The 26,673-nt window shown below is 43.5% G+C and overlaps 2 protein-coding genes across 11 annotated transcripts in view; one reads left to right on the top strand and one right to left on the bottom strand.

Moving 5' to 3' along the window:
* P4HA3 (prolyl 4-hydroxylase subunit alpha 3) overlaps positions 1 to 26,673 on the top strand; it is a 119,787-nt gene that overhangs the window by 23,316 nt on the left and 69,798 nt on the right. For 3 of the 10 annotated variants that reach the window (XM_060159993.1, XM_060159992.1, XM_060159995.1), the window contains exons 8-13: positions 1,455 to 1,519; positions 3,852 to 4,011; positions 4,673 to 4,735; positions 8,339 to 8,407; positions 9,699 to 9,779; positions 10,582 to 10,719. In XM_060159993.1, the coding sequence (XP_060015976.1) occupies positions 1,455 to 1,519; positions 3,852 to 4,011; positions 4,673 to 4,735; positions 8,339 to 8,407; positions 9,699 to 9,779; positions 10,582 to 10,719 (576 nt within the window). Of the gene's footprint in view, positions 1 to 1,454; positions 1,520 to 3,851; positions 4,012 to 4,672; positions 4,736 to 8,338; positions 8,408 to 9,698; positions 9,796 to 10,581; positions 10,795 to 20,559; positions 21,224 to 26,673 lie in introns of those variants that run through there. The other 7 variants (XR_009542462.1, XR_009542463.1, XR_009542460.1 and 4 more) reach the window with 6 other exon arrangements.
* The window catches only part of PPME1 (protein phosphatase methylesterase 1), a 76,784-nt gene continuing 75,040 nt past the window's right edge, over positions 24,930 to 26,673 (bottom strand). Inside the window, exon 14 of the mRNA XM_060160001.1 lies at positions 24,930 to 26,154. Within this exon, the coding sequence (XP_060015984.1) occupies positions 26,136 to 26,154 (19 nt within the window). The 3' untranslated portion in view covers positions 24,930 to 26,135. The remainder of the gene's footprint in view (positions 26,155 to 26,673) is intronic.

Genomic DNA, 26,673 nt, shown 5'->3' with positions numbered 1-26,673 from the left:
CACCCTGTACTTGTCCATTAGGGCCCCATTGGATGCCTTACGTCTGGTTTCCTATGTTGTATTTACAATGCATAGCACAGTGCTTAGCACAGAGAATGACCAATAAGTATCTTCCCCCCAAATGAATGACTTGTAGGTGCACAGTAAATAATTCTTAAAGGAATTAAATGCAGTGTGGCTCTTTAACGGAGGGGGCGGGCAGGGTGGAGTGGAGATTCCCTAGGATTTGTTTTTAAACCACTGATGTTGTCCGAAAAGAACAGAAGGGACTATCTCTCTATGAATCTCTCCTCACTCCTCTATGAATGGCTCAGGAGAGGATGCTGGCTAGAGGACTAGAAAGAGACATCAGTCACCTACCGATTCCCTGCATCCTAGTATTGTAGAGGGAGAGGCTGAGAAGGACTACAAGAATGTATTGTTCCCATGCTGCATTTTATAGCTGGGGAAATGGGTCGAAGCAAGGGAAGAGCCTTTTCCAAGGTTGTCTACCTGGTTTAGCAGCAGGAATAATAATATTGTAGAAGCCTCTGAGAAGGGAAAGGGTTTCTGTCACATGCCCTTTGTTGCTCCGTGCTCTGCTGTGACCGCATGTGAAGTGCCGGGGCTGTGTCTTTAGCCACAGGACTCTGGTTCATTCACTCCTGGGTACATTTCACCAATATTGAGCACCTACTCCCTGCCAGGCCTTCTCTGCATCCTGGGGATACAGCACTGAAAAAAGACCAAGTCCTTGCCCTCACGGAGCTGACATTCTGATGACAAATGCAGAAGTAGACATCCTTATGTAAATAATATTTCTCTTTCTGTCCCTGGTACAGTACTTTTGCAATCAGAGGCCACTTTATTTAAAAATAATTTAAAATCTATATCTAGACATTCAGAACAAAATAGAGACATTCAGTTAAATTAGTGACTTCCAACCTGTTTGGTTGTTTTTTCCCCATAACCAAGGCAGCTGCAAACAAAACAGATTTTGATTCTCTGTAAGGAAGGGCTTTTATCAGAATTGTTCAGAAGTAGCAGGCTGCCTCTGAGGGTAGAAAGTGTCCTGTCATTGGAGGTGTTCATTTAATTTAACTTACCATCAGTCAAGCCCTGCCCCAAACACTGGGATATAAAGATGAATAAGAAACAGTCCTTGTTCTTACAGAACTCACCGTCTTGCAGATGCAAACGGGATTCAAAATCACTTGTATTTCAGTTCTACAGACCTTTTTCAGTTTTTACTATTCACCAGATATGAAGCTAAAGGTTATTTACAACTCTGAGCTTTTATGTCACTTAAGATTGATAGCTATCACTAAATTAGTAGCATGTACAAACTATCCTTTAATTAAGGAGAAACGGGTGATTGTTAGGCTTATGCTAAGAGAGGAGCGTGTCTATGGAAGTGAGAGCCCTTCCCTTTGCATCATAACCACTTGGACTTTCTCTTACATCCTTCACACCAGCTACAGAGATCTGTGGTGGCATCAGGCGAAAAGCAGTTACCAGTGGAGTACCGCATCAGCAAAAGGTAAGAGGGGTCCTTTCTTGGCAGGGACTCTGGTCATGCCTGCTGGCCACCCTTGGGCCTGTGGCACAGGTGACTGAAGGTCAGCAGCACCCATTCAGGTGCCATTAGAGACGCCACAGTAGTTCACGTTTACATCTGTACATTCTTGTGGAGAGGGAGCAATTTCCACTCCCCTTACCCAAGGGCCTTTCTCAGGTGGTTACATGGTCTGAGGACTTAACTAGGAGGCCATTAGGGAGAGACTTGAAAAAGCTCCTATGCCCTAGACCAAAAATTAAGTGTGTAGTTGTTCTCCTAACCAGGATTGCTTTTCCAGGGAACAAGTCCTGTCTCTATTTGGAATTTGACTTTACCTCCTGACTCATATTCAAAGCATGACTTGCCACCACTCAGGCAAGAGGGATGGCCAGAATCTCTGGATCTGATCCCTTCTGTGGTTGAGAGCCCAGCCGTATTCCCTCCCCTCCATCCCTGCTCCCCCTCCACTGTAGCCCTTGGTCTGTGCTGTAAGGACAGGACACCGTAAGAGGAGGGTCCCCACTGGAGCCATGGGAGATGGTGATGACATCCTTGGGGAGAGGCCAGACCTCAAGCTGGGTGGATGGTTTTGTTGTCTGGGAAGCGAGGTGAGTGATGAAAGCTTGGATTCAGAATCATCTGGCTTAACTTATTTGGTCTGGTACGTTTTGGGGACCTTTTACATTAGAAGTTGTTTTCTAAGTTTTGAAAGGCCCGTCTAACCTCAGCTTCATTGCTTTGCTAACCTTTCTGATACTGTAGTGTCAAGGAGAAAATTCCACCTTCTGTTTACAGTCATTGCTTTTAGGGGAGTAGGTGATATTCTCTTTACTTTTCAGGTAAAGAAACTGAGACCCTCATTGCCTCCTCTCACTACCCACCCTCCACCACAGTGCACCCATTTGAATTTTGGTTCTGTCCTCACAACTTCACTGGAACTGGTCCCTCAAAGGTCACCTATGCACTCCAAATCACTATCCACAAAGACCAGGTTCCCGACCACAGTGTCCTCAGCTTTCTACAACATGCCCTGAGCCTACTTTGCTAGCATTATTTCCCATTACTTCTCTAACAGACTAAATGCTTTCGTGCTGACACACACTGTAGTATATCACCCCACCATGTCTGTGCTTATGCTATTTCTTCAGCCTGGAATATCCCTATGTCTTTTCCATCTATTGAAATTTTATGCACCCTTCAAAATTTGGCCTACATGTCCATCTCACCTCAGTGCCCCAGTCAGAATTAACATCTCCTTCCTCTGTGCTCCCCAGAACTTTACTTTAAGGGCTGGTTCTTATTTTTAACTCTACCTTGATTTGTGCTCAGTTGTATTTGTGTATATTTGTGTGTCTCCTCTCATGAGCTCTTTGAACACAACAGCTTTGTCTTGGGTATCTTTGTAAACCTTAGAGCCCACAGCATAGCACTATGCGTGCACTCCATACAAAAGAATGAACAAATTAATCCATCATTTATAGACCAAGGACATGGTCTTCCAGACATGCCAAGGTGCTTCCCTTAAGAGCCTTCATCATCTCTCCAGGAGGCTCACTGGCTTTGCTTGGGGAGCACTTCCTCACTTCCCAGGGACCACATTCTGATGCCAAATCCTCCACTTTATCAGAACCTCAACAAGACATTCAGGAAAAGAGACTGAACTTTGCTCTTTGGCCTTTGACCTATCCTGATTTGTCCTGAAGTAGAGCAAAAGAGCAGAGATTTTTCTGTGTTTTACAGCAATCAATAACATACAGCTTACAAAGCATCTTCATAAGCATTGTCTGTCACAATCTTCCTAAGTCTGTGTAGTAGATATTATTACCATCCCCATATTATAGATGAATACACTGAACCTTAAGAGAGGTGAAAGGTTAAGGGCCTGACCAAGGGTCAAGCCGAGGATCCAGGACTGGTCTTACTCCTCTGAATCCAAAGCTTTTTCCATTGCACCCAGCTTCCTCCATTGAGATGTCTCTAAACATAGCATTCTTAAAGACAGGGTTTTGTCTTCTTTCTCTTTGTATCCCAGTGCCTGGTGATGGGAACCTTCACTCTTCACACACCTAGCACAGGGTCTGGCATACAGTAGGCCTCAGAGAATGTTTGTTGAATGAATGTGTGAATGTTAAGATAGAGCACAAAATGGACTGCGCCGACTTAACAGGAAGAGTGAGTAGGTAATTAGGTATTCGTGTCTGTCTTCCTGTCCTCCTTGCCTTCCTTCCTTCCGGCAGTTAACATCATTCATTCACAGATATTTAGTTATTTCTGGCAGTAGATCACTGATGCTGCAAACTGTGGTGTGTTTTAGTGCCTGGCTAAAGGACACCGTTGACCCAGTGCTGGTGACCCTCGACCATCGCATTGCCTCCCTTACAGGCCTTGATGTCCAGCCTCCATACGCAGAGTATCTCCAGGTGGTAAACTACGGAATCGGAGGGCACTATGAGCCTCACTTTGACCATGCTACGGTAACCATGGGGTCGGTGACCAATCTCGTGGGGTAGGCAACGAGGGTGTTATTTATTTCTCTGAGACAGAGCTCTTATAGGGCCCCCAGAGAATACCGCGTGAAATTTTAGAACAAAGGTTCTCGTTCTAGGTAGATTGAAAGCCTTGATTTCAAGCTGATTGCTGCTGACTCATCTTCTTTTTACTAAAACTCACTGAAAAACAGTCTTACAATGATTGAATTTTATGACATGTAAATTATATCAATTAAACTCTTCTATGACAAAAAAGTGTGCCTCTTTGGCAAATAATTGGGAACTCCAGTCTTATGACTTGGTATTTTTACAGAATAATTATCTGTAATATTTTATATGTTAATTTATTTCACCAAGAACCTGAAGGTGCAATCAGCCCCTCACATAGTGCTTTCACTACTAACAAGCAATTTTGTTTGATTAGTAGTATACAGTTCACTTATATGAGTATCTAATAAAGTGGTAAGAGGAAAAAAAGTATATTGAGTACCTGCCAGCAAAGATAGGCACATACTTGACTAGGTATAGCTCAAGGCTATATCCCATCTGTGACTCCTCCATTTTTCTCCTCCCTGTATTATGGTGGCATCCTGGCTGTTACTCTGGTGCCATCTGCATAAAATAATATGTTCTATTTTTGTCTCAGTCACCAACCAGCCCACTGTACAGAATGAACTCTGGGAACCGAGTCGCAACATTTATGATCTACGTGAGTCTTGCTCTGGAGGGACCAGGGCTGCTTACTTAATGACTATTTATATCTCTTTTATTTTATGGTTTTCAAAGCGATATCAGATACTGATTTCATCTGAATTTCACAGCAGAAAAATCTCCAGGATGTTTGTGAATTTCATACAGCACTCTTGTTAGGCACTATAGGAGAGATAAAGAAATATCAATACAAGTCAGTTCCTTCCCTCAAAGAGCTTACATTGTGTAGACCTCAATGTGACCTTGTCATTGTCAGTGATTAGGATGGGAAGTGGGGTTACACCGAAGGCCAAGAGATCCTGGGACCCGAACAACACAGGAAGGGGATGTGAGAGTCTCTGTCTTTGAGGTCCCATAGACTAGTTGGTGTTGAAAAGCATGGACCTATAGGTGAGGTTGTGGAGCTATGAGGGGAGAGAGGAGAGAAATGAAGCAGCTGAGATTACAAGAGGGAAGAACGGAGATGCCTACAGAGAAATTCAGTAAGTGTGGCTCTCTCATATGTGGTGAAAATTTTCTTCCTTATCTCCTCATAAATTCTTCACTAAAATCTACATTATACCCCCTTAAAACAAATTGCCCTCCTCTCCTAGTTTCTGACCTGATCCTATAGAATTCGGACCCAGTCTTTATTATCTCACCTATCTTCTTCCCTTCAGATCATGTGGGTTTACCTCCTTCTCTATGGACAAGTCATAATTTCAGGCATCTGTCACTTAAATTATAAGAGGTGTATTACTGTTAAATGAAGGAATAAACATGCCAAATGTAAGTGCTCTACATAACACCCTAAGATGAAGGCCTGGTTTCAGGCTCATTAGAATAGACACCTACACCCTAGCATTCCCTCTTTCCTTAGTCCTGTTAACTGGTCTCCACAGTGTAGCCAAGAAAGGACCATCAGAGGCCAGCACTCTGTAGTTTTAATGCTGGCAATCCCAACATGCTTCTTCATGTGGCTTGGTTTTAATTTTATGCAGAACTGGAAGGCTGCCGTTGCCAATGGTGTCTGGCCTCTCCTGGTCATTCTGAGCATTCTGATCAGGCAGAGGGATGGCTGACGTCAGCTCTCTGGGCAGGAGACACAGCTTGGATCAGCTGCTGGTACATCTCTGGTTGATGACTAAAGCTGGCATGGGAGGTCACAGGCAGTGAAGTGCACTGATATCAAAGAATAGGACATCTAGGGGCCAATATCTCTCTGTTCTTTATCCCCCTAGTATCTTCCGTAGCTGACTCCCTGATTACAGAGGTCCAGTTACTATGGTAAGGGTACTATGGTAAGGGTAGCCCAGCAATTTTAAATGACAAATGCAAGAGTGTGTATATGTTTGGATTTTAAGCCTTTGATACACAGTGGAATGGAAAGCGTTTTGGGTTTGGAGTCAGTTGGTCTAATTCTGGTTCTGCCACTTAACATGTGGCCTCAGCACAAATCACATCAATTCTTCGAGCTTGTCTTCTTGCTCTGCGCCTCCTCACAGGGCTGTCATGAGGACCTGATGAGCTAATGTAAGGGGATATCTCTCTGTGAAGTTTCATACAATATGTTTCTATCATGTATCCCAGAAAGCAAGCAGAGGACCCCATACATGGGATCGTGGGACCTAGGAAGTGCTAGGTTATGCCCAATCCTTTCATCTTCAGGTTGGTGTTAAGACCATCATAAACATTTCTGAACATAAGACATAAGATTTATGGAGAACATAAGAGTAATATTATATAGGGAGAAAATAATCTTTAAGGAGTATTGGGAGGATTGAGTTGAAATCAGGTTAGTGATTTTCTACTCAGACTGGACATAAGATCAGTCCCAGTACAAAACAGTGGAAGGTTTACAGAGGGAAGATTTCCCTCCCCTCCACCAATCTTATAATCCATGCCCTGCTCATGAGCTTCACAGCACACAGATCCGATTCTCTTTTCAATTTGTTGGATAAGTCCTTCCTTCCCACTATACTGTGAAACCACAGGTAGAGGAAGGCAGGAAAGTCCAGGTTTCCTCTGTTGTATCTTGCTTACACCCACAGTGGCTGACAACAGGGGTCTGAACAGAATCATCCAGTTTGTTATTTGAACACAAGGAGCAAATTGTTGCTCTCATCGCCCTTCCCAAAGGACTACAGGGGGAGCCAAGATGTGCTAAAAATCACCACAGCCTTTTCCAGGTTCTGAATCGCCGCGTCAGTTCAGTTTCCTCTAACAAGTGCTAACATCCCAACTCCCATAACTCTTGCTCTGTAACACAGGCGAATATGGTGGGATCTGTGAATGTGCTGGTAGACAGTTAGCCAGGGCGAGGTAAGACTGGCACTCTGTGTCATGCTGCTGGTGAGAAAATAATTTAGCAGTTGTATCTAAAGTATTGAATATTTGCATATACTTTTGACCCAATAATACTAATGCTCAGACTCTTTCCTAAGAGAACAATCTAAAACGCAAAAATGATTTTACTCATTAAGATGTTCACAGTGTTGTTTATAATAGTAAACAGTGGGAAATAACCTAATGTTCGAGAGTGTATGTAGCATGATGGTTATGAGCAGGGACTTTGTAGTCAGACAGCATTGGCTCAGCTCCAGTCCTGGCTCAGTCACCAAGGAGTTATATGACCTTTTGTAAACCACTCAATCTCTCTGAGACTTGGTTTCCTCATCTGTAGAATGTAAATAATAACAATCCTAACTCACAGGAATAGTGAGGATGATATATTTGTTGTGAGGAATAAGTGAGATAATATATTTGTAAGGACTTAGTGTGATGCCTAACATACGGCCAGTGCTCAATAAATGTTAACTATTACAGTTAAACCATAACAGTGCTTTTTTCGTTTTCCAGATGGTAAGATGATGAATAATATTAAGTATTTTAAAGTATTTTTCAAAATGTTTAGGTTATTACATATTTCTTTGACAATCAGAAAAAACTCTTCAAGTTAACATATCCATAATTCTAGAATATACCAGTGGTGAAACCCTTTAGCTGACATTACCTAGAGAGGGTCTGAGTGATCTGGGAAACACACCAAAGGTGCAATCAGTATTTCCTATGATGCCCAGCTTTCAAATATAATCATTGTATTCTAAACAGTGTTTTGTAAGTCACTGGTCATGATCCATTAGTGGGCTGTGAAATCAAGTTAGTGGATCTGGTCAGTATTTAAGAAATCTGAACTAGAATAGAATAAAATAAAATGGAAAATAACAGAGGGCATCTGATGTAGTTAAGAATATTTTATGAAACTTACTTCAGGGACGTGTCTGTGTCTTGGGTTGTGACTATATAAACTGTATTTCTTCCTGAGGGCCTCGAAGTTTGAATCTACTTATGGTAACCCTCAATAAGGATGTTAGCTCAAAGGGTAAAGAAAGGGGGCATTTCTAAACGTTGTCCTCTTGTGGCCCTGCAGGCAAATACTGATGCCACTGAGTAGGCTCTCTCAATTCCTAAATTGGGTGATTGTATTTCCATAAGTATTTCTCCCAGAGTTGAAAGAGGGGCACACAAGAGGGAATTTATGCAGAAATGACATCAGACGTCACGTGAGGCAGAGTAGGGCAGTCGGGATATTCCAACCCTGGCTCTTCCTCTGGCCTTGCAGCTGAGCTCGGTGGAAGCTGGAGGAGCCACAGCCTTCATCTACGGCAACTTTAGCGTGCCTGTGGTCAAGGTGAGTGGGGGTCTGACCCCAACAGGTGGTTTTAGCAGTGCAGAACTAACACCCTAGCGTTCATGCTGCCTGTGCTTGCAAGCTTATTCCTGGGAGAGGGAATGAAAAGAGGTCTCCCCTGATTCCCAGAATCAAAGATAATCCCTCAATTTTCTTGACTCCTGCATTTACTTGTGCCTCTATTTTTTATTTTGTTTACACTTATATTACAAGAGGATGATTACATGTGTGCCTTCCCATTACAATAGAGCTCTTCAAAGGTGAGAGTGCCCTTCGGATCCTTGACAACAACTGGTCCCTTCAGTCATTCGTTTAGTAAACACTGGCGGCTGGAGGCACTGAGAGTACCGAGGAAAACTCGTAGTCCTTGCCTCCAGAAGTCAACATAACGTATTGCAGTAGGAGTTATAATGTCAAGCAAGGCACAGAGGGCGGCCAGTGTGGTAAGAAGTTTGTTTAATGAATTAATATCTCCCCCAAATGTCAGATCAGTCAATCAGGGATGACAGCCCTTACTTCAGGAATGAAATGAAGACAAATAATTGAGATCACGCCTCATAGCACTTAGCACAGTACCCAGCACATCCTAAGCATTCAGTGAGTAAATGCTGGCTATCTATCAAAACTCAGGGGGTTGGCCAAGGTTAAAGTAAGCGTATAGGAAAAAAAGCTGGGGACGGGGTGGGGGGGAAAGAACATATACGATTTGGAATCAAAATGCCTGGGTTTGAGTCCTGACCTTGCTCCTTCTTAGTTGCATTATTTAAAGCCCCTAAGTCTCAACTTCCTTGCTGGTGAGGTGGGGATGAAGATCCCTGCTTCCTGCGGGTGTTATTAGGAAGTGCCTAAGGAAGAGTCAGTGGCTCACTTAAGTTCTTAGTTGTGTGAGGAATATTTTGTTCCACCTTGTGCTTTTTGTCGAGTTTCTCTCCTCAGTGATCCTATGACACCCTGTGCTCACCTTTCCCCCAGCACTTGTCACACTGTCTCATCCTCGTTTGTTCTTATGTCTGTCTCTCCCACAAGACTGAACTCCCTGAGACAACTGGACATGATCTGTCTCTGCATCCTCAGGGCCTAGAGCAGAGCAGGCCCTCAATAAGGGATGCATGAGTGAATGAGTAAATGGCAGCTTATACCATCTTGTGGCATTTTATGCATGCCTTGCCCCCAATCTGCATGGACAGTTTTCTTGTTTAATGACATGCATGCCTTTGTCCTCAGTCAAGTGCTTCCTAAGGACTGAGATTCTGGGCTGACCTCCCCTGGGGCGGGGTCTGCTTGTTTTCAGAATGCAGCACTATTTTGGTGGAACCTGCATAGGAGTGGTGAAGGGGATGGTGACACACTTCATGCTGGCTGTCCTGTCCTGGTAGGAGATAAGTGGGGTAAGGCCTGCCTTTCTGGGCATGGGAATTGGGTGAGGGGTTCAGGGTAAAGTGAAGTAGGGGATGGATGGAAAATAACATAGCCTTTTCATTCCAAAAGCTTAACAGTGCCACATTATATTGAGGTGATCAGATTCTGGATTAGTTGCCACCAGTACATTGGGAGCCCATAAGGCCGGGCTTTTGTCATAGAGCAGGTGTCAGTAAAAGTTTATTGGCCTTACCAGATGGGCCTTGACTCCTGAGCACAGCTAAGGAATAATATGTTGCCAAGTCCCAGTCCTCTATCCCAAGGAGAGAACCATCAGGTGCTTCCCCATGAGGAGATGGTCAAACAAGGAAGAGAGAAATAAGTAGGGGATGTGTTTATGTCATATATGTGTCTAAGAGCACTTAGCTCTGAAGATAGAAAAAGAAGTAGAAGAGGGACTCTTGTGCTGAGGTGGACTTTGCCAGGAGAATCCATCCCTTTTCTCTCATTACCCTGGAATGGTTCCCTGGGGGAGGTGGGCTTTTAGGAGCTACATATGAAGGGTAAGTGACCACAGTACCCACGGGTTTGAAAATTAGTCTGTAGTAGCAGGACCTGTCAGGGACTTTTTCCAGGTGCCACTGTCCTTTTTGCTCTTTACTGCTGCTGAAGCAACGTCTTGTAGTCCATAGTAGGGCTGGGACCAGGGTGAGGCAAGTGAGTTGCCAAGGGTGTGGAATTTAACGGCCCTGTGAGCGAGCATCGCTACTGTCTGCTCCGCTGAGCCTGCTCTTCTTCCTCCCCATTTCCCCCAGTGGCCAACAAGTGGATACACGAGTATGGACAGGAATTCCGCAGACCTTGCAGCTCAAGCCCTGAAGACTAAAATGTTGGCAGAGAGAAGCTGGAAGAGTCCTTTGGCTTTCCAGAGAAGCCAGAAGCCAAAAGCTATGGTAAGAGAGGAGAAAGGAGAGCAAAGCTTCTGGAGGAGGGTCTTTGTCAGCATTGCCTATTCCTTGCAAATGGAAGACAAGGAAGTGGTCTCTAGCAGGGGACATCTGAGAACTTACAGTTTCTCCTCAAGCCATGAGTCACAGTAGAATGAACAATAGAAAGGAGGGGGCAAGGAGGCTGGAGAGAGAAGTTTCTAGAGCTCAGACACTTTCTCTTGGGAACAGGACATATCAACAGTCTCCAGGGTTTGGTCACTGGGGCTTTTGCTACTTGAGCCTTGACCACAGGGGCCCAGAAGTGGCAGTGAGGACACCTGCAGGTGGTGCCTGACCCCCCATATGCCCTTCTGCCTACTGACTTCTGCTGAAGGCTGAGCAGGGGGTGTCTCTGTATCAGGAGTGTACCTCATGTGATGATTTTTTTAAAGCAGAAAATAACTTTTTTAAAATATGATTTTTTAATACAGCCATTAAAAATGTTTTAATACAGTCATTAAAGATGTTTACAAATCATTTTTCACAACCAAGAACATTCTTACTTTGTAATATTGAGTGAAAAAGGCAGAGTATAATATTTTATTTATGTGTAATCTCATCTTGGCTCCCCTCTCACTGCATTCCAGACACAAGACATTCTTTCTATTCGCTGCTGCTGGTCTCACCATTCCACTCTTGGCTCAGTACTGCTTCAGAGGCGTTCTCTGACACCCAAACTTCCAGCCACTTTTGTTCACATTAGCCAACTTTGTTTTCTTCCTAACACCTTTCTTGAAATTATTTTATTTATTTAATTGTGGCCAGTGGCCTTCCCTGCAGGCTGAATGCTTTAAGACCCCTCTATACTTTGTAAATGCCTCTATTGTAGCCCCCATCTCACTGAATTTCACTATTTGTTTATTTGCCTGGCTGCCTGCACTCCTTATACCTCTTGGTATCCCCAGAAAAAGGTCTGTTTCAAATAAGTAGGCATTCAGCAAATATTTCTGGATAAATGAATAAGAAGGCCTCCTTTGAGTTGTACTTTGGAGGACAGGTAGAATTTTTTTTACAGGCAGAGTCTAGTGAGGAGACGCATTTCCCAGCAGGACTAGCATGAGCTAAGGCTGCACTGATGAGTGACTTGTGCAAAGAGAACATTCCGGGCGACTTGGCTCAGGTTCCTCAACAGGAGCGAGGGCGTGTGCCTTGCTCACAAAGAAGTCACACAAGTAAAGGACTAGGTGCTTAGACACTGCTGCCTCCGCCCCCTCCCTGCACCATACACGTCAGGGTTTCTGCCTCCCAGAGCTCTGTGGGCCCCAAGGAAAAGGTTCTGGTGTGCTGATATTCGGGTTCCTGAAGAGCCTCCACAAGCACCTGGTCACATCCCCAGTATTTCCGCTGACTGCATCAGGACTCTGGAAACCCTCCTACTAAATTACTGTCATGTAGGGAAGAAAAAGTACTTTCCCCCTACCCTTCTGAGTTCTTAGCTGAAACCTGTGTAATAAAAGACATATTAACAAAAGGAAACCCACAAGCTTAGTGACATGTATATATCATGTATACATGGGAGATACCCAGAGGAAAATGAATAACTCCCTGAGGTGGCTTAGAACTTGGGATGAAATATCATCGTAAGAGGGAACGGGGGGATGTAGCCCTCTTAGATTCCTAGGAATGATAAATGGGCCCTTAGAGTATAGCCCATAGGTGGGAGATGTGATGGTGACAGTTTATCTAGGTGTGGTGTCCACTTGTAGTCTCTTCTCCTGTGGTAAGGGTCAGTCTTCCTTGGTTGGTGAAACTCTTGAGGAGGGGATTTCTAACAACTGAGTTCCTTTTGGAGCATCTGTCTTCAGGCAGGTTAGAGCAGTTCAGGGAAAGTGGTGTGTCTGTGGGGCCCCAAAAGCGCTTAGTAGGTAGCTATTTCTAAATAGGACTGACTGTGGCTTGGTACATAGTTTATAATTTTGTTTCTTTCTTGCACGCTTCTTCAACTGTTTTTCTAACAGCTTTCTCCAACCTGGGTCCCTGGTGTTGCACTCAGTATCCCTCACAAGATTCACTACAGGGAAGATTCTTTATGTTAATGACTATTATCATTGTCATTAGTAACATACTGACCGTTTACCACTGGCCAGGCACTGTGATAAGAACTGAGGTGTACTTGTCTCCTTCAATCCTCACGATGAATAGGTACTATTATCTCCATTTTATAGATGAGGGAAACTGAGGCAGAGAATGTGTAACTTGCCTGAGGTTACATAGCTATAAAGTGGCACAGGCAGGATTTGAATACAGGTCTGCCTCCAAAGATTTTTTTTTAAATTTTTTTAAATTGAAGTATAGTTGATTTACAATGTTGTGTTAATTTCATGTGTACAGTGAAGTGATTCACATACAGTATATATGATATATATACAGTATATATATATATATATATATTCTTTTCCCTTATAGATTACAAGATATTGAGTATAGTTCTCTGCGCTATACAGTAGGTTCTTGTTGGTTATCTATTTTATATATAGTAGTGTAGATGTGTTAATCCCAAATTCCTAATTTATCCCTCCTCCCCTTTCCCCTTTGGTAACCATAAGCTTGTTTTCTATGTCTGTGAGTCTGTTTCTATTTTGTAAATAAGTTCATCACATATCATTTTTTTAGATTCCACATATAAGCAATATCATGTGATATCTGTCTTTGTCTGGCTTACTTCACTTAGTATGATAATCTTTAGGTCCATCTATGGACCTAGAAAGAAACAGAAAATATGAACAGACCAATTACCAGTACCAGTACTGAAACTGAATCAGTAATTTTAAAACTCCCAACAAACCAAAGTCCAGGACTAGATAGCTTCACAGGTGAATTCTACCAAACGTTTAGAGAAGAGTTAACACCTATCCTTCTGAAATTATTCCAAAATGTTGCAGAGGAAGAAACACTTCTGAACTCATTCTATGAGGCCACCATCACCCCGATATCAAAACCAGACAAAGAGTGGGAGGGAGACGCAAGAGGGAGCAGATATGGGAACATATGTATAGCTGATTCACTTTGTTATAAAGCAGAAACTAACACACCATTATAAAACAACTATACTCCAATAAAGATGTTAAAAAATAAATAAATAAAAAGATACTAAAAACAAACAAGCAACCAGACAAAGATATCACAAAAAAGGAAAATTACAGGCCAGTATCACTGATGAACATCGATGCAAAAATCCTCAACGAAATGCTAGCAAACCCAACTCCAACAATACATTAAAAGGATCACACACCACGATCAAGTGGGCTTTATCACAGGATGCAAGGATTTTTCAATATCCGCAAATCAATCAGTGTGATACACCACATTAACAAATTGAAGAATAAAAACCATATGATCATCTCAATAGCTGCAGAAAGAGCTTTCGATAGAATTCAACATCCATTTATGGTAAAAACTCTCCAGAAAGTGGGCACAGAAAGAACACACCTCAACATAATAAAGGCCATATATGACAAACCCACAGCTAACATCATACTCAATGGTGAAAAGCTGAAAGCATTTCCTCTAAGATCAGGAACAAGACAAGGATGTCCATTCTCACCACTTTTATTTAACATAGCTTTGGAAGTCCTAGCCACAGCAATCAGAGAAGAAAAAGAAATAAAAGGAATCCAAATTGGAAAAGAAGAAGTAAAGAAGAAAAGAAGAAGTAAAACTGTCACTGTTTTACACAGAAAATCCTAAAGACACTAACAGAAAACTACTAGAGCTCATCAATGAATTTGGTAAAGTTGCAGAAAATTAACACACAGAAATCTGTTGCATTTCCATACACTAACAACAAAATACCAGAAAGAGAAATTAAGGAAATAATCCCATTTACCATCACATCAGAAAGAATAAAACACCTAGGAATAAACCTACGTAAGGAGGCGAAAGACCTGTAACTGTAAAATGCTTATTAAAGAAACTGAAGACAACACAATCAGATGGAAAGATATACCATGTTCTTGGATTGGAAGAATCAATATCGTTAAAATGACAATACTACCCAAGGCAATCTACAGATTCAATACAATCCCTGTCAAATTACCAATGGCATTTTTCAGAGAATTAGAGCAAAAAATTTTTAATTTGTATGGAAACACAAAAGTCTCTGAATAACCAAAGCAATACTGAGAAAGAAAAATGGAGCTCGAGGAATCAGGCTCCCTGACTTCAGACTATACTACAAAACTACAGTAATCAAAACAATATGGTACTGGCACAAAAACAGACGTACAGATTAATGGAAAAGCATAGAAAGCCCAGAAATAAACCCACTCACTTATGGTCAATTAATCGACAACAAAGGAGGCAAGAATATACAATGGAGAAAAGACAGTCTCTTCAATAAGTGGTGCTGGGAAAATTGGATAGCTACATGTAAAAGAATGAAATTAGAATAGTCCCTAACACCATATACAAAAATAAACTCAAAATGGCTTAAAGACTTAAACATAAGATATGACACCATAAAACTCCTAGAAGAGATCATAGGCAAAAAAATTCTCTGACATAAATCATACCAATGTTTTCTTAGATCAGTTTCCCAAGGCAATAGAAATAAAAACAAACAAATGGGACATAATCAAACTTACAAGCTTTTGCATAGCAAAGGAAACCACACACAAAACAAAAAGACAATCTATGGAATGGGAGAAAATACTTGCAAATGGTGAGACAGACAAGGGATTAATTTCCAAAATATACAAATAGCTCATACAGCTCAGTATCAAAAAAACCCCAAACAACCCAATCAAAAAATGGGCAGAAGATCTAAATAGACGTTTCTCCAAAGAAGACATACAGATGGCCAACAGGCACATGAAAAGATGTTCCACATGGCTAACTATTAGAAAAATGCAAATCGAAAGTACAATGAGGTATCACCTCACACCAGTCAGAATGGCCATCATAAAAAAGTCTACAAATAATAAATGCTGGAAAAAGGAACCCTCTTACACTGCTGGTAGGAATGTAAATTGGTGCAGCCACTATGGAGGTTCCTTAAAAAACTAAAAATAGAGTTACCATATGATCCAGTGATCCTACTCCTGGGCATATATCCAGAGAAAACTCTAATTTGAAAAGATATATGCACCCCAACATTCACTGCAGCACTATTTACAATAGCCAAGACATGGAAGCAACTTAAATGTCCATCAGCAGATGAATGGATAAAGAAGATGTGGTATATATATACAATATAATATTACTCAGCCATCAAAAAGAATGTCTGTCTCCAAAGATCTTAACTAGCCCTCTGTTGTCTGAATTACATGTTATTTTGCTGTGGTTGCTTTGCTCCCATTAGCAATTATGTTTTTTGGAGACAATAATTTTATTTTATTTTATTTATTTATTTTTTTTGTGGTACACGGGCCTTTTTTGTGGCCTCTCCCGTTGTGGAGCACAGGCTCCGGATGCGCAGGCTCAGCGGCCATGGCTCACGGGCCCAGCCGCTCCGCGGCATGTGGGATCTTCCCGGACCGGGGCATGAACCCGTATCCCCTGCATCAGCAGGCGGACTCTCAACCACTGCGCCACCAGGGAAGCCCTGGAGCCAACAATTTTTGAAAGGAGTCTTCAGCCTTTTCCCGGGCATTGAAAAGATCTATCCTTTGTGTCTCTAATGCCTAATGGCTAAGAGCCCTGTCAGATGTAGGTACTGAATACACGAACAAATCACCTCAATTCCACAGATGTAAAGAGAACGCCTATTGTGTGACCAGCCCCATGCTTGGTGCCCCATGAGATTCCAATAAAATGAAGAGGTCTGCTCACTGCCCTTAAAGCAAAATTAGCACATGCCCATATTTAAGAATAGAGAATTATATATAATCAAATAGAAAGCTGTGGGCTGCTCACCCTAAGGATCACAGGAGTTGGGAGAAAGGGGAGAACCCTATGGCTGAAGTGGGATGAGAGGGCTTCCACATTGGGACCCCAGGAACACAGAAAGAGTGAGAATGTGCCTGAAGAGGGTGGGGAGCAGCTGCCACCTCACCTGTCCCCCATTCACGCACAAGGGGGCAGGGAGAGCTGTCTGGAAGGAGGAAGTGAGAGGGTGTTGATTCTGGGGGGCCCTTATCCAGCAATGCCAAGAGGAGCCAGCACAAACTGCCCTTTCATGGAACCACTCAAAGAGTCCCCTGTTCGGGGGCCTTGGTTGCTCAAGCTGGGAGAAGCCAAAGGAGAGGGGGTGAGGTGGGGACAGAGGGACATTTGCCTGCAGACTGCTGTATACTCAGAAAAACAAGGAAATCAGCTAAGGGCTGGGGGAGGAGACAAACATTTATGCCTGCTCTGTGCCGGCTATTTTATCTCACTTATTCACAACGATTATCATCCCTTTTGGCAAGAGAGGAAAGGAGGCTCAAAGACAAGACCTCTGCTAGAAGCAGAGCCGGATTTGGAGCTAGGGAGGTCTCCTGCCATCAGCTGCTTCTAACCTCTCCTTCCTCACGTTGGGATCCCCAAAACTTCCTCCCCCTGAGGAAGTAGAGCCTGCCTCTTTCTCTTCTTCCCCTCTGCCCCATCCTCTTTTATTCCCTTTCTTCATCAAGTGACCCTTCCCATCAAATGCTTGATAGGCCTGCTCCACCTAAGGTCTGAGTGACAGGGTCCTGCTGTCCCTGCCAGGGGCATATTTGCATTTTAAGTGGATAGCCCATGGTGAAATCAAATATAATCTCAAAGGAATGAGGTGTCTTTTTGGTTAAGGATTTAAGGGCATGGATCAGATGGCTCCCCATAGATAACTACTGTCTCTCTCACCACATTTTGAGATGGGGCATAACTAAAATAATGACCATCATGCCTCCTGTCCAACTGCTTATCATCTTATGGGACCAGAGGGCGGCAGTTACTTTCCCTGGCCCAGAAAGGTGAAGTGACTTGTCCATAGTTAAACAGTGTGTCAGTGGCAGAGCCAAGACTAGAAGGCAGATTTCTGGGCTCAGAGACCCATGCCTGTCCGCTTCTTGGAACAGGAGCACAGTGGGCAGAAGATGGAATCAACCAACCCTTGATGGTGTTTTCATGGGCACAGATTTCATGTGTGGCTGTCACTCATTCATTCAATTAAGCTTTACTGATGTTGCCTCTGTGCCTGGCCCTTTGCCGGGGCTGGAGATGATGACTCTGACTGTCTATCCTTGAAGAGCTCCCAGAGAAGAAAACCCACACAATGACAATACTAGTGGAAAGGGGACACGCAACACGTTACATGTCCGGAAGGGGTATCACTACATCTCTGGTGTGATGGGCTCATGTGACACTTGATTTAGGCCTTGAATGATAAGGTGGTTCGTGTGTGTGTGTGTGTGTTATGGAGATGTGGGAGCTTATCTCCCTAACTCACAAGTGTATAAGAAAACTCAAAAAATCCAGACCCTTCTGATAAATCTAAAAATTTCTTTGGTCTTGAAAATTCAGACACATCATTCAGGAGAGATTTTCTCTAACTTTGTGTTCCTTAATCTGTTTCAGAAAACAGATTTTTCCCCCCTTACCATATCAAAAATTATATTAAATATTCTTTTAAAAATCACACATTGTCCCCTAGGGGATGCCATCAGCCTAGAAATTCCCACAATGCTCTCCAGGTTCTAGAGTTCTGGAATTTCTATTTTTAACCCTCTTGCAACAAAAAAGGAAATAGGAATTGTCAGTGGGCTCATCCTGGAGGAGCAAGGCAATCTATCCTGCTGCCTCTGCTCAATCAATTCTTTCTCTGGCTGCCACTGAGCCTGTTAGTCCTCTGGTGCTTGAGGCCAGAAAAAGCCATCCTCTCTATCAGCTCCCTGAGTCCCTCTGGCTCTTAGGGTTGTGGGCCTGGGGACAGGCAGGGCCAGCCTCCAGTGCCTGGGCCAGCCAGCATCAGTCCACTTTACTAATTCCAGAGCCCTCTATGGGGGCTCTGCCCTGGGTCACCTCACTCACTCTCTCCTACATCTAGCTGTCTTGGAATACAAAAACTACAGAAGCACAATGAAGTACCACTTCACACTTACTAGTATGGCTATAATTTTTTTTTTTTAAAAGGAAAAATACTAAGTGTTAGAGAGGATGTGGAGAAATTGGAACCCTCATGCATTGCTGATGTTGCAGCTGCTGTGGAAAACGGTTTGTCAGTTCCTCAAAAAGTTAAACATGGAACTACCATAGAACCCAGTAATACCTCTCTTAGATATATATCCAAAAGAACTGAGAGCAGGGACTTCAAAATAAATATTTATACACCCATGCTCACAGCAGCATTATTCACAATAGCCAAACGGTGGAAACAACCCAAGTATGTATAACAAGAGATGAATGGATAAACAAAATGTGGCATGCACATGCGATGGAATACTATTCAGCCACAAAGAGGAATGAAATTTTGATACATGATTTAACACAGATGGATCTTGAAAACATTATGCTAAGTGAAATAAACCAGACACAGAAGAACTATTATTGTATGATTCCACCTATATGAGGTACCTGGAATAGACAAACCCACAGAGACAGAAGGTAAAATAGAGTTTCCCAGGGGCTGGGGGCAGGGAGAAAGGGGGAGCTGTTGTGTGACCTTGGGCAAATCACTTTCCTTATCAGAGCTCTCATTTCCTCATCTGTAGGGTGGCACTGCTAATCTGTCTGCCTTACCCACTCCACAGAGTTGTGAGGTCTCAAAAGGCTGTAAATGTGCTCTGTAAATGGCACATACTGTATTGTGTCAATTAATATACGTTTACATTTGATTAGCCATTGATTTGTGGTATCATCATTGATCATCAGGAAAAAACTTTCTCCCCCCATTGCTCAGCTAACTACCCAGTTAACTGTTCCCTCCATCCACCTGTAAGAGGCCAGCCAATTGACTAGTCTCAGGTTCCCAGGTTTCACCTGGCTACAGGCTGGGGTTTCTAGCAAACTGCTGCGAGAGGAAGCCAGCTCTAGGAATATCGGAACCTCTTGAGTTTACATAACTTTCTAAGCCCAGGACCCAGACTGAGAATGTGTTGACTCTGGCTGCTGATGGGGCAGCCAGCTGGGGCAGGAGAAGAGTTGGCTCGAAGATTACAAACAAAACACTGTCCCTGCAGGAAAGAGTATGATTGCTGTTTGCTTTCTCTACTCCTGTTGTAGGTGCTCTTCTTGCTTTCCCCTTGTTAAAAGTTGTGACCTTTTAACTCCCCACCCCCAGTTCTGATGGCAGGCCCTTGAATCCAGCTTTAGGGTCCTTGGCACCTCACTGTCCAAATCAGTTTGTCTTGTTCATTCCATCTCTAAAATATCAAGCCTTTCTCCTTATCTCACCCTGCAGCCACTGTCTAGTTAAGTATACCTTTGCCTTTTACCTAGACTACCACTGCCTCTTTACTGCTCTCCCTGCCTCTAGTCTGGTGCCTGCCAGTCCACCTACATGGATACCAGAGTGACTTTCCTTAACTTCTGGCAACTCCCCATCTTGCCACTCAAGGCCTTTATGACCTGCCTCCTGCAGCCTCTCCTGTTACAGCTTTTACTCCAGCCATACTAATTGTACTAATCTACCAGCTGTATCAGACTGACTTTCAAGTCTCCTGGGCTTGTGTACGCTGCCCCCTCTTCCTGCAAAGTATTTCCCTTCTTTCTCCACCTCCATTTTGTGATGATGCTTCAAAGCTCAACTCAGATGCTACCTACTTTGTGAAACCATCCCTGACCTGTTTCCAAAGAGGTTTACCTGTCCCTTTCCCTTTATACAATGTGGGCAGTGTTTCTATAATGGTCTCTCTAGACTATGAGCTCATTTGAAGGGTCTCATTATTTATTTATCTCTGTCTCCAGAGTCCACTGGAGGCTTGGCACAGAATAACTGCTCAGGTTTGCTTAATCAGCAAATAAATGTTCATAACTGCAGGTTTAGAAGAGGATAACACCACAAGTCATGCCCAACTCTCCTCATGCCTTTGAGTCTTCTCAATCTCAAGATTCTCCGCCCTCAACATTAGATCTGTGTCTACCCATTTGCCTACCTTCTCCTTTCGGACATTTCTCCTTGGACATTCCTTAAAGTGTGTGTCTGACAGAACAGCCCCTGGTTTGACCGAAATATGTTCTAGAAACGAAATATGTTCCTTCTGGCTTTGTAGAACTCCTTCACTCAAAGGGTCCAAGGGTCTCCTTTATTTTCTTCCTGAGTATGGAGTGCTGATCTGTAGGCTTCACAAGGATGTTGTTACATCCAGAACATAGCAGGTGCTCCTTAAAGATACGTTATGTGAACATATGAATGGTCCCTTCTCTGCTGGGGTATAGTGGACCACTCAAAGATGCTGCCATCTCCTAGCCATGTCTGTGGGCAAGTCATTTCACATCTCTGAAATTCAATTTCCTTGCCTTAGAGGGGGGAGATATGGGGATATATGTATATGTATAAATGATTCACTTTGTTACAAAGCAGAAACTAACACACCATTGTAAAGCAATTATACTCCAATAAAGATGTTTAAAAAAATTTTCCTTGCCTTTAAATTGGGTAAATACTGGACACCTACATGTAAAAGATTGAAATTAGAACATTCTCTAACACCTCAAAATGGATTAAAGACCTAATAAGATAAACTCAAAATGGTTTAAAGACCTAAATGTAAGACCAGATACTATAAAACTCCTGTAGGAAAACATAGAACACTCTTTGACATAAATTACAGCAATATTTTTTTGGATCTGTCTCCTAGAGTAATGGAAATAAAAGCAAAAATAAAAAAATGGGGCTTCCCTGGTGGCACAGTGGTTAAGAATCCGCCTGCCAATGCAGGGGACATGGGTTTGATCCCTGGTCCGGGAAGATGCCACATGCCGCGGAGCAACTAAGCCTATGCGCCACAACTACTGAGCCTGCGCTCTAGAGCCTGTGAGCCACAACTACTGAGCCTGCATGCCGCAACTACTGAAGCCCGTGCGCAGAGAGCCCATGCTCCGCAACAAGAGAAGCCACCGCAATGAGAAGCCCACACACCTCAACGAGAGTAGCTCCTGCTCACGGCAACTATAGAAAGCCCACGCGCAGCAACAAAGACCCAACGCAGCCAAAAATAAATAAATTTATTAAAAATAAAATAAAATGGGACCTAATTAAACTTAAAAGCTTTTGCACAACAAAGGAAACCATAAACAAAAGGAAAAGACAACCTATGGAATGGGGAAAATATTTGCAAACAATGCAACCGACAAGGGATTTTCAAAATATACAAACAGCTCATAGAGCTCAATATCAAAAAAACACACAACCCAATCCACAAATGGACAGAAAATCTAAATAGACATTTCTCCAAAGAAGACATACAGATGGCCAACAGGCACATGGAAAGATGCTCAAGGTCACTAACTATTCGAGAAATACAAATCAAAACTACAGTGAGGTATCACCTCACACCGGTCGCAATGGCCATCATCAAAAAGTCTACAAATAATAAATGCTGGAGAGGGTGTGGGGAAAAAGGAACCCTCTTACATTGTTGGTAGGAATGTAAATTGGTACAGCCTCTATGGAAGACAGTATGGAGGTTCCTTAAAAAACTAAAAATGGAGTTACCATATGATCCAGCGATCCACTCCTGGGCATGTATCTGGAAAAGACAAAAACTCTAATTCGAAAAGATATATGCACCCCAATGTTCACTGCAGCACTATTTACAATAGCCAAGATATGGAAGCAACCTAAATGTCCATCAGCAGATAAATGTATAAAGATGTGTGTGTGTGTGTGTGTGTGTGTGTATACAATGGAATATTACTTAGCCATAAAAAAGGAATGAAGTAATGCCATTTGCAGCAACATGGATGGACCTAGATATTATCACATTAAGCCAGACAGACAAAGACAAATATATGATATCACTTATATGTGTAATCTAAAAAAGAAAATGATACAAATGAACTTATTTACAAGACAGGAATAGACTCACAGATATAGAAAACAAATTTATGGTTACCAAAGGGGAAAGGTGGGGGTGGGGAGGAATAAATTAGGAGTTTGGGATTAACAGATACACACTACTATATGTAAAATAGAAAACAACAAGGACCTACTGCATAGCACAGGGAACTATATTCAATATTTTGTAATAACCTATAATAGAAAAGAATCTGAAAAAGAATACATATACATGTGTGTATAACCAAGTTACTTTACTGTACACCTGAAACTAACACAATGCTGTAAATCAACTATACTTCAACTTAAAAATATAATTTATGTGAACTTAAAAATAATAATAATAAATAAACTGGGGATAATGCCCATACTTCACAAGGATACAAACGATAAAGATGTAAGTAACTAGCACAGTATCTAATACAAAACTCAATGAGGGCTTCCCTGGTGGCGCAGTGGTTAAGAGTCTGCCTGCCGATGCAGGGGACATGGGTTCGTGCCCCGGTCTGGGAAGATCCCACATGCCGCGGAGCGGCTAGGCCCGTGAGCCATGGCCACTGAGCCTGTGCGCCCGGAGCCTGTGCTCCGCAACGGGAGACGCCACAACAGTGAGAGGCCCAGTTACCGCAAAAAAAAAAAAAAAAAAAAAAAAAAAAAAAAAAAAAAAGCTCAATGAACATTTCATTCAGTCTCCATCCATCAAGGCTGGTCATCATCCTCTTGCCAGGTATCTTCACCAAAAAGAACTCTGACCAGGGTCCCCTATATTGTCCAAGAGGCAGCGTGAAGAGGAAACAACCTAGGTTTGAATTCTGACACCACCACTTTTGAGCTATACAAATTTGGACCTAATGCCTACCTGTAAAAGGAACATAACATCACTTACCTCATAGGGTTGCCGTGAGGATTAAACAGATATGTGTTAAGTGAATTAGCTGATGATCAACTTTGATGACTATTATGACTTGCCTGGCGAACAAAAGTGTCTGATGTGTGTCCCTGAAAACCGTGCATTTGACTATGCTGCCCCCCTGTAGACAGAGTGCACACAGCCCAGCAAAGAGACCTTGGCCCGCTCCTTTCCCCACCCAACCCCCAAAGGGCTTGGTGAGAGGATGCAGATCACACACAAGGCACTTTTCTTCTCTGCTAGGGAGCTCATGCTTTACTCAGAAATATTTAGTGAACATCTAAACCAGAACTTCTCAGGATTAATGTGCCTGATGGAATGCAGATCAGTACCGACTCAATAGGTCTGGGGTAGGGACAAAATCTTTAACAAGCTTCCAGATGATACTGATGCTACTGGCCCACAAACCACTCTGAGTAAAGAAGGTCTTAAATATAATATGGGATTGACATGACAGGAACTATTTATTCAGTGCCTACCCTGTGCCAGTTACTGAGAGAGCCACTTAACCTATATTAACTTGCATAGTCCTCAAGACTCTGTGGGGTAGATACTATTGATCTCCATTTTTCTGATGAGGAAACTGTAGCACAAAGAGAGAGAGTACGTAGCTATCTCATACAGCCAATAAGGGATGGGCCTTAGGTTCTAATTTAGGCAGCCTGGCTCCAAAGCCTACTAGGAAGAGGACTCCAACAGTATGTAGAGGATAACCAGGGGAGGGGCTGAGGCAAGGAAAGGAGACATCATAGAACAGAGAATGGACAGGGGTTGGTGGTAGACTGGATATGGATGTAAGAGAGGGTGCCATCTAGGGCACTTTGGCTGCCTGGTTTGGTCAAGTGGAGAGATGGTGGTATCTATCACTACTGAGTTAGGAAATGTGGGTGGAAGAACAAGTTTTAGGGGGAAGGTGAGTTCGGTTTTAGGAGTGGTCAATGAGTGGCTTTTGGACATCTGGGAGATATGGAGAAGTAGATGGACCTAGAGTATCTAGGTATCTAGTAACTCTAGAAGTATCCAGAGTTCAGGAGATATCTAAGTTGTAGACAAAGTTTGGGTGTTGGCAGATTTAAAGCCCTGAGTGCCTGAGGTCATGTGGACGGTGTATAGACTGTCCTGTTCCGGGCCAAAGTCAACACAGCAAATAACTGGAAGAGATGGGACTGGAATATGGTCTCCCGGGCTGCAGTGGAAGCTGCTTCTGTCCATTCCACTGGGCATTATGGATCTGGGAAGCAGGCAGAGCATAAGATGTTGATAGGCTACAGGAAAGAGGTTTTTCTGGTGCTCTATGGTGACTAAATCCAGTGAAATGTTCCCTGCCCCCAGATCAACAGAAATAAGGACAACTCCATAAAGACCAGATAGATAAAGGTTAGGAGATTTATTTTCTTTAAACAAGATCATAAATAACAAAGAAACAAAGTAGGTCCCAGACTTCAGACCCTGCAGCAGGACAGGAATAGGAAGTTGTTGGGTCGAAAGGTGGAGGGGGCTACGCATCACCTAAGACAGTCACAGAAAAGATGGGCTGCAGGAGACTGCCCCTCCCTGCCCTTGGGAATGGCGTGCCTGGGCAGCAGGGGGAGACTGAAGTGCTGTGATGAGGCAGCTGGAAGAGGGCAGATATTGAGGATGCTGGGCTGCACTGATTCTATGAAGAGTAACATGGAAACCACAAATGGCTAAGATAAGCTGTGGGTCTAGAAAAGGCAAGCGGGCACTCTGCACACCTCCAGGGACCAATTATGAAAATGGTTCAATTTGATTCTTAAAAACAACTCCACGGGCCTTAGCCTGTGGCTTTGTGCGTGGGCTGTATTCAACCTGGGTTGCCCTGTGGCAGGTGAGGGCTCAAGAGACCCCTGGAGCAGCCTGGCCTCAGCCCAGGGCAGGTGCCCAGACATGTGGGAGTGGGACCGTGGGCCCTCCCCAGTTGGGAGGCCATGTGCTTGGACTGGCCGGGCCTGATTTTCAGGCTGGTTTCTTGTGATGCTATCCACCCCCCACCCCTGTACCTAAGGATGAGATCCTGGCCCCCCTGGGTCTTCCAAGCCTAGAATAGTAAGACGGGGATAAAAAGGTACCTGACTGGTATTTTATTTAAAAGGGAAAAATAAGGACCATCACGCACGTGGTCCATCCCATGAGGTAGGGCAGGACCATGGCAAGAACAATCTCAAGGAATGGAGGTCCCTGAGCCTGGGGAAACATATGGACGCAGGTGCATTGCCTAATGCCAGGAATAGGGGCCCAGGGTGGCAGTTCTGATGGAGGCTTCACCCTAGGCAAGGCAGGGAGGACAGGCAGGGGCTACCCCTGAACAGGGAAGGGATAGGAGCTGGGGAGCCTTAAACTGGGGAGACCAATGTTGGTCAAAGGCCCTGGAAAACAATGCTTTCGGCAGGAATACACGAAAGGGTTTGTACATCTGGGGATGCCCGTCTATAGGGAGCCGGTGTCACATGGTCGGGCAGGATGGTGAGGAGGAGACAGCGGCATCACAGTGGCCTCTGGTGCGATGTATTTACAACAGAGCTCAGTGTTGAGGGAGGGAAGGAGAGCAGGTCACTAACAGCCAGGAAACACACTGTGAAGAGTAGAAAGAGAGTGGAAAACAATGTGACCGTCACTAGCTTTCCCCCTGCTTACCCTGTCTCATCCAGGAAACCCTCCCTAATGATCACCAAGGCCTTTGTAGATCTCTCCCACCTCTTCTCAGCCCCATCCAGGGCAAGACACAGGGACTGCTCTCAGGGTACTGCCGATTTGACCACAGCTCCAAATGGGCCAGGGGCCCCAAACGCTGCTTATTAAGCGAAACTAAGTCTTTATTTTGATTCCTGGGATCCATCAATGGTCAGCTGCTTGAGGGGTGGTTTGGCATAAGGGAATCACTTGTGTGGCTCACTGTACCAGACTCCTGTCCTCATTTCCAATGCCTACCCTGCTCTGTCATCCACACCTCCTAGGTCCTGGCATTCAGAACTCCCTAATGCAGAAACCCTTTCTTTTTCTTCAACATTTTTTCTTCTTCAAACTTCCTGAGGGTGGGGAACAAGTTCCCCTAGACCATCATCAAAATCAGATAAGAGACTTCCCAACTGGC

The sequence above is a fragment of the Lagenorhynchus albirostris genome, chromosome 9 (genome assembly GCF_949774975.1).
Source record: "Lagenorhynchus albirostris chromosome 9, mLagAlb1.1, whole genome shotgun sequence".
In the NCBI taxonomy this organism is placed as follows: domain Eukaryota; kingdom Metazoa; phylum Chordata; class Mammalia; order Artiodactyla; family Delphinidae; genus Lagenorhynchus; species Lagenorhynchus albirostris.
The sequence above is the reverse complement of the archived record's forward strand: the minus strand, read 5'-3'. Positions and strand labels throughout refer to the sequence as shown.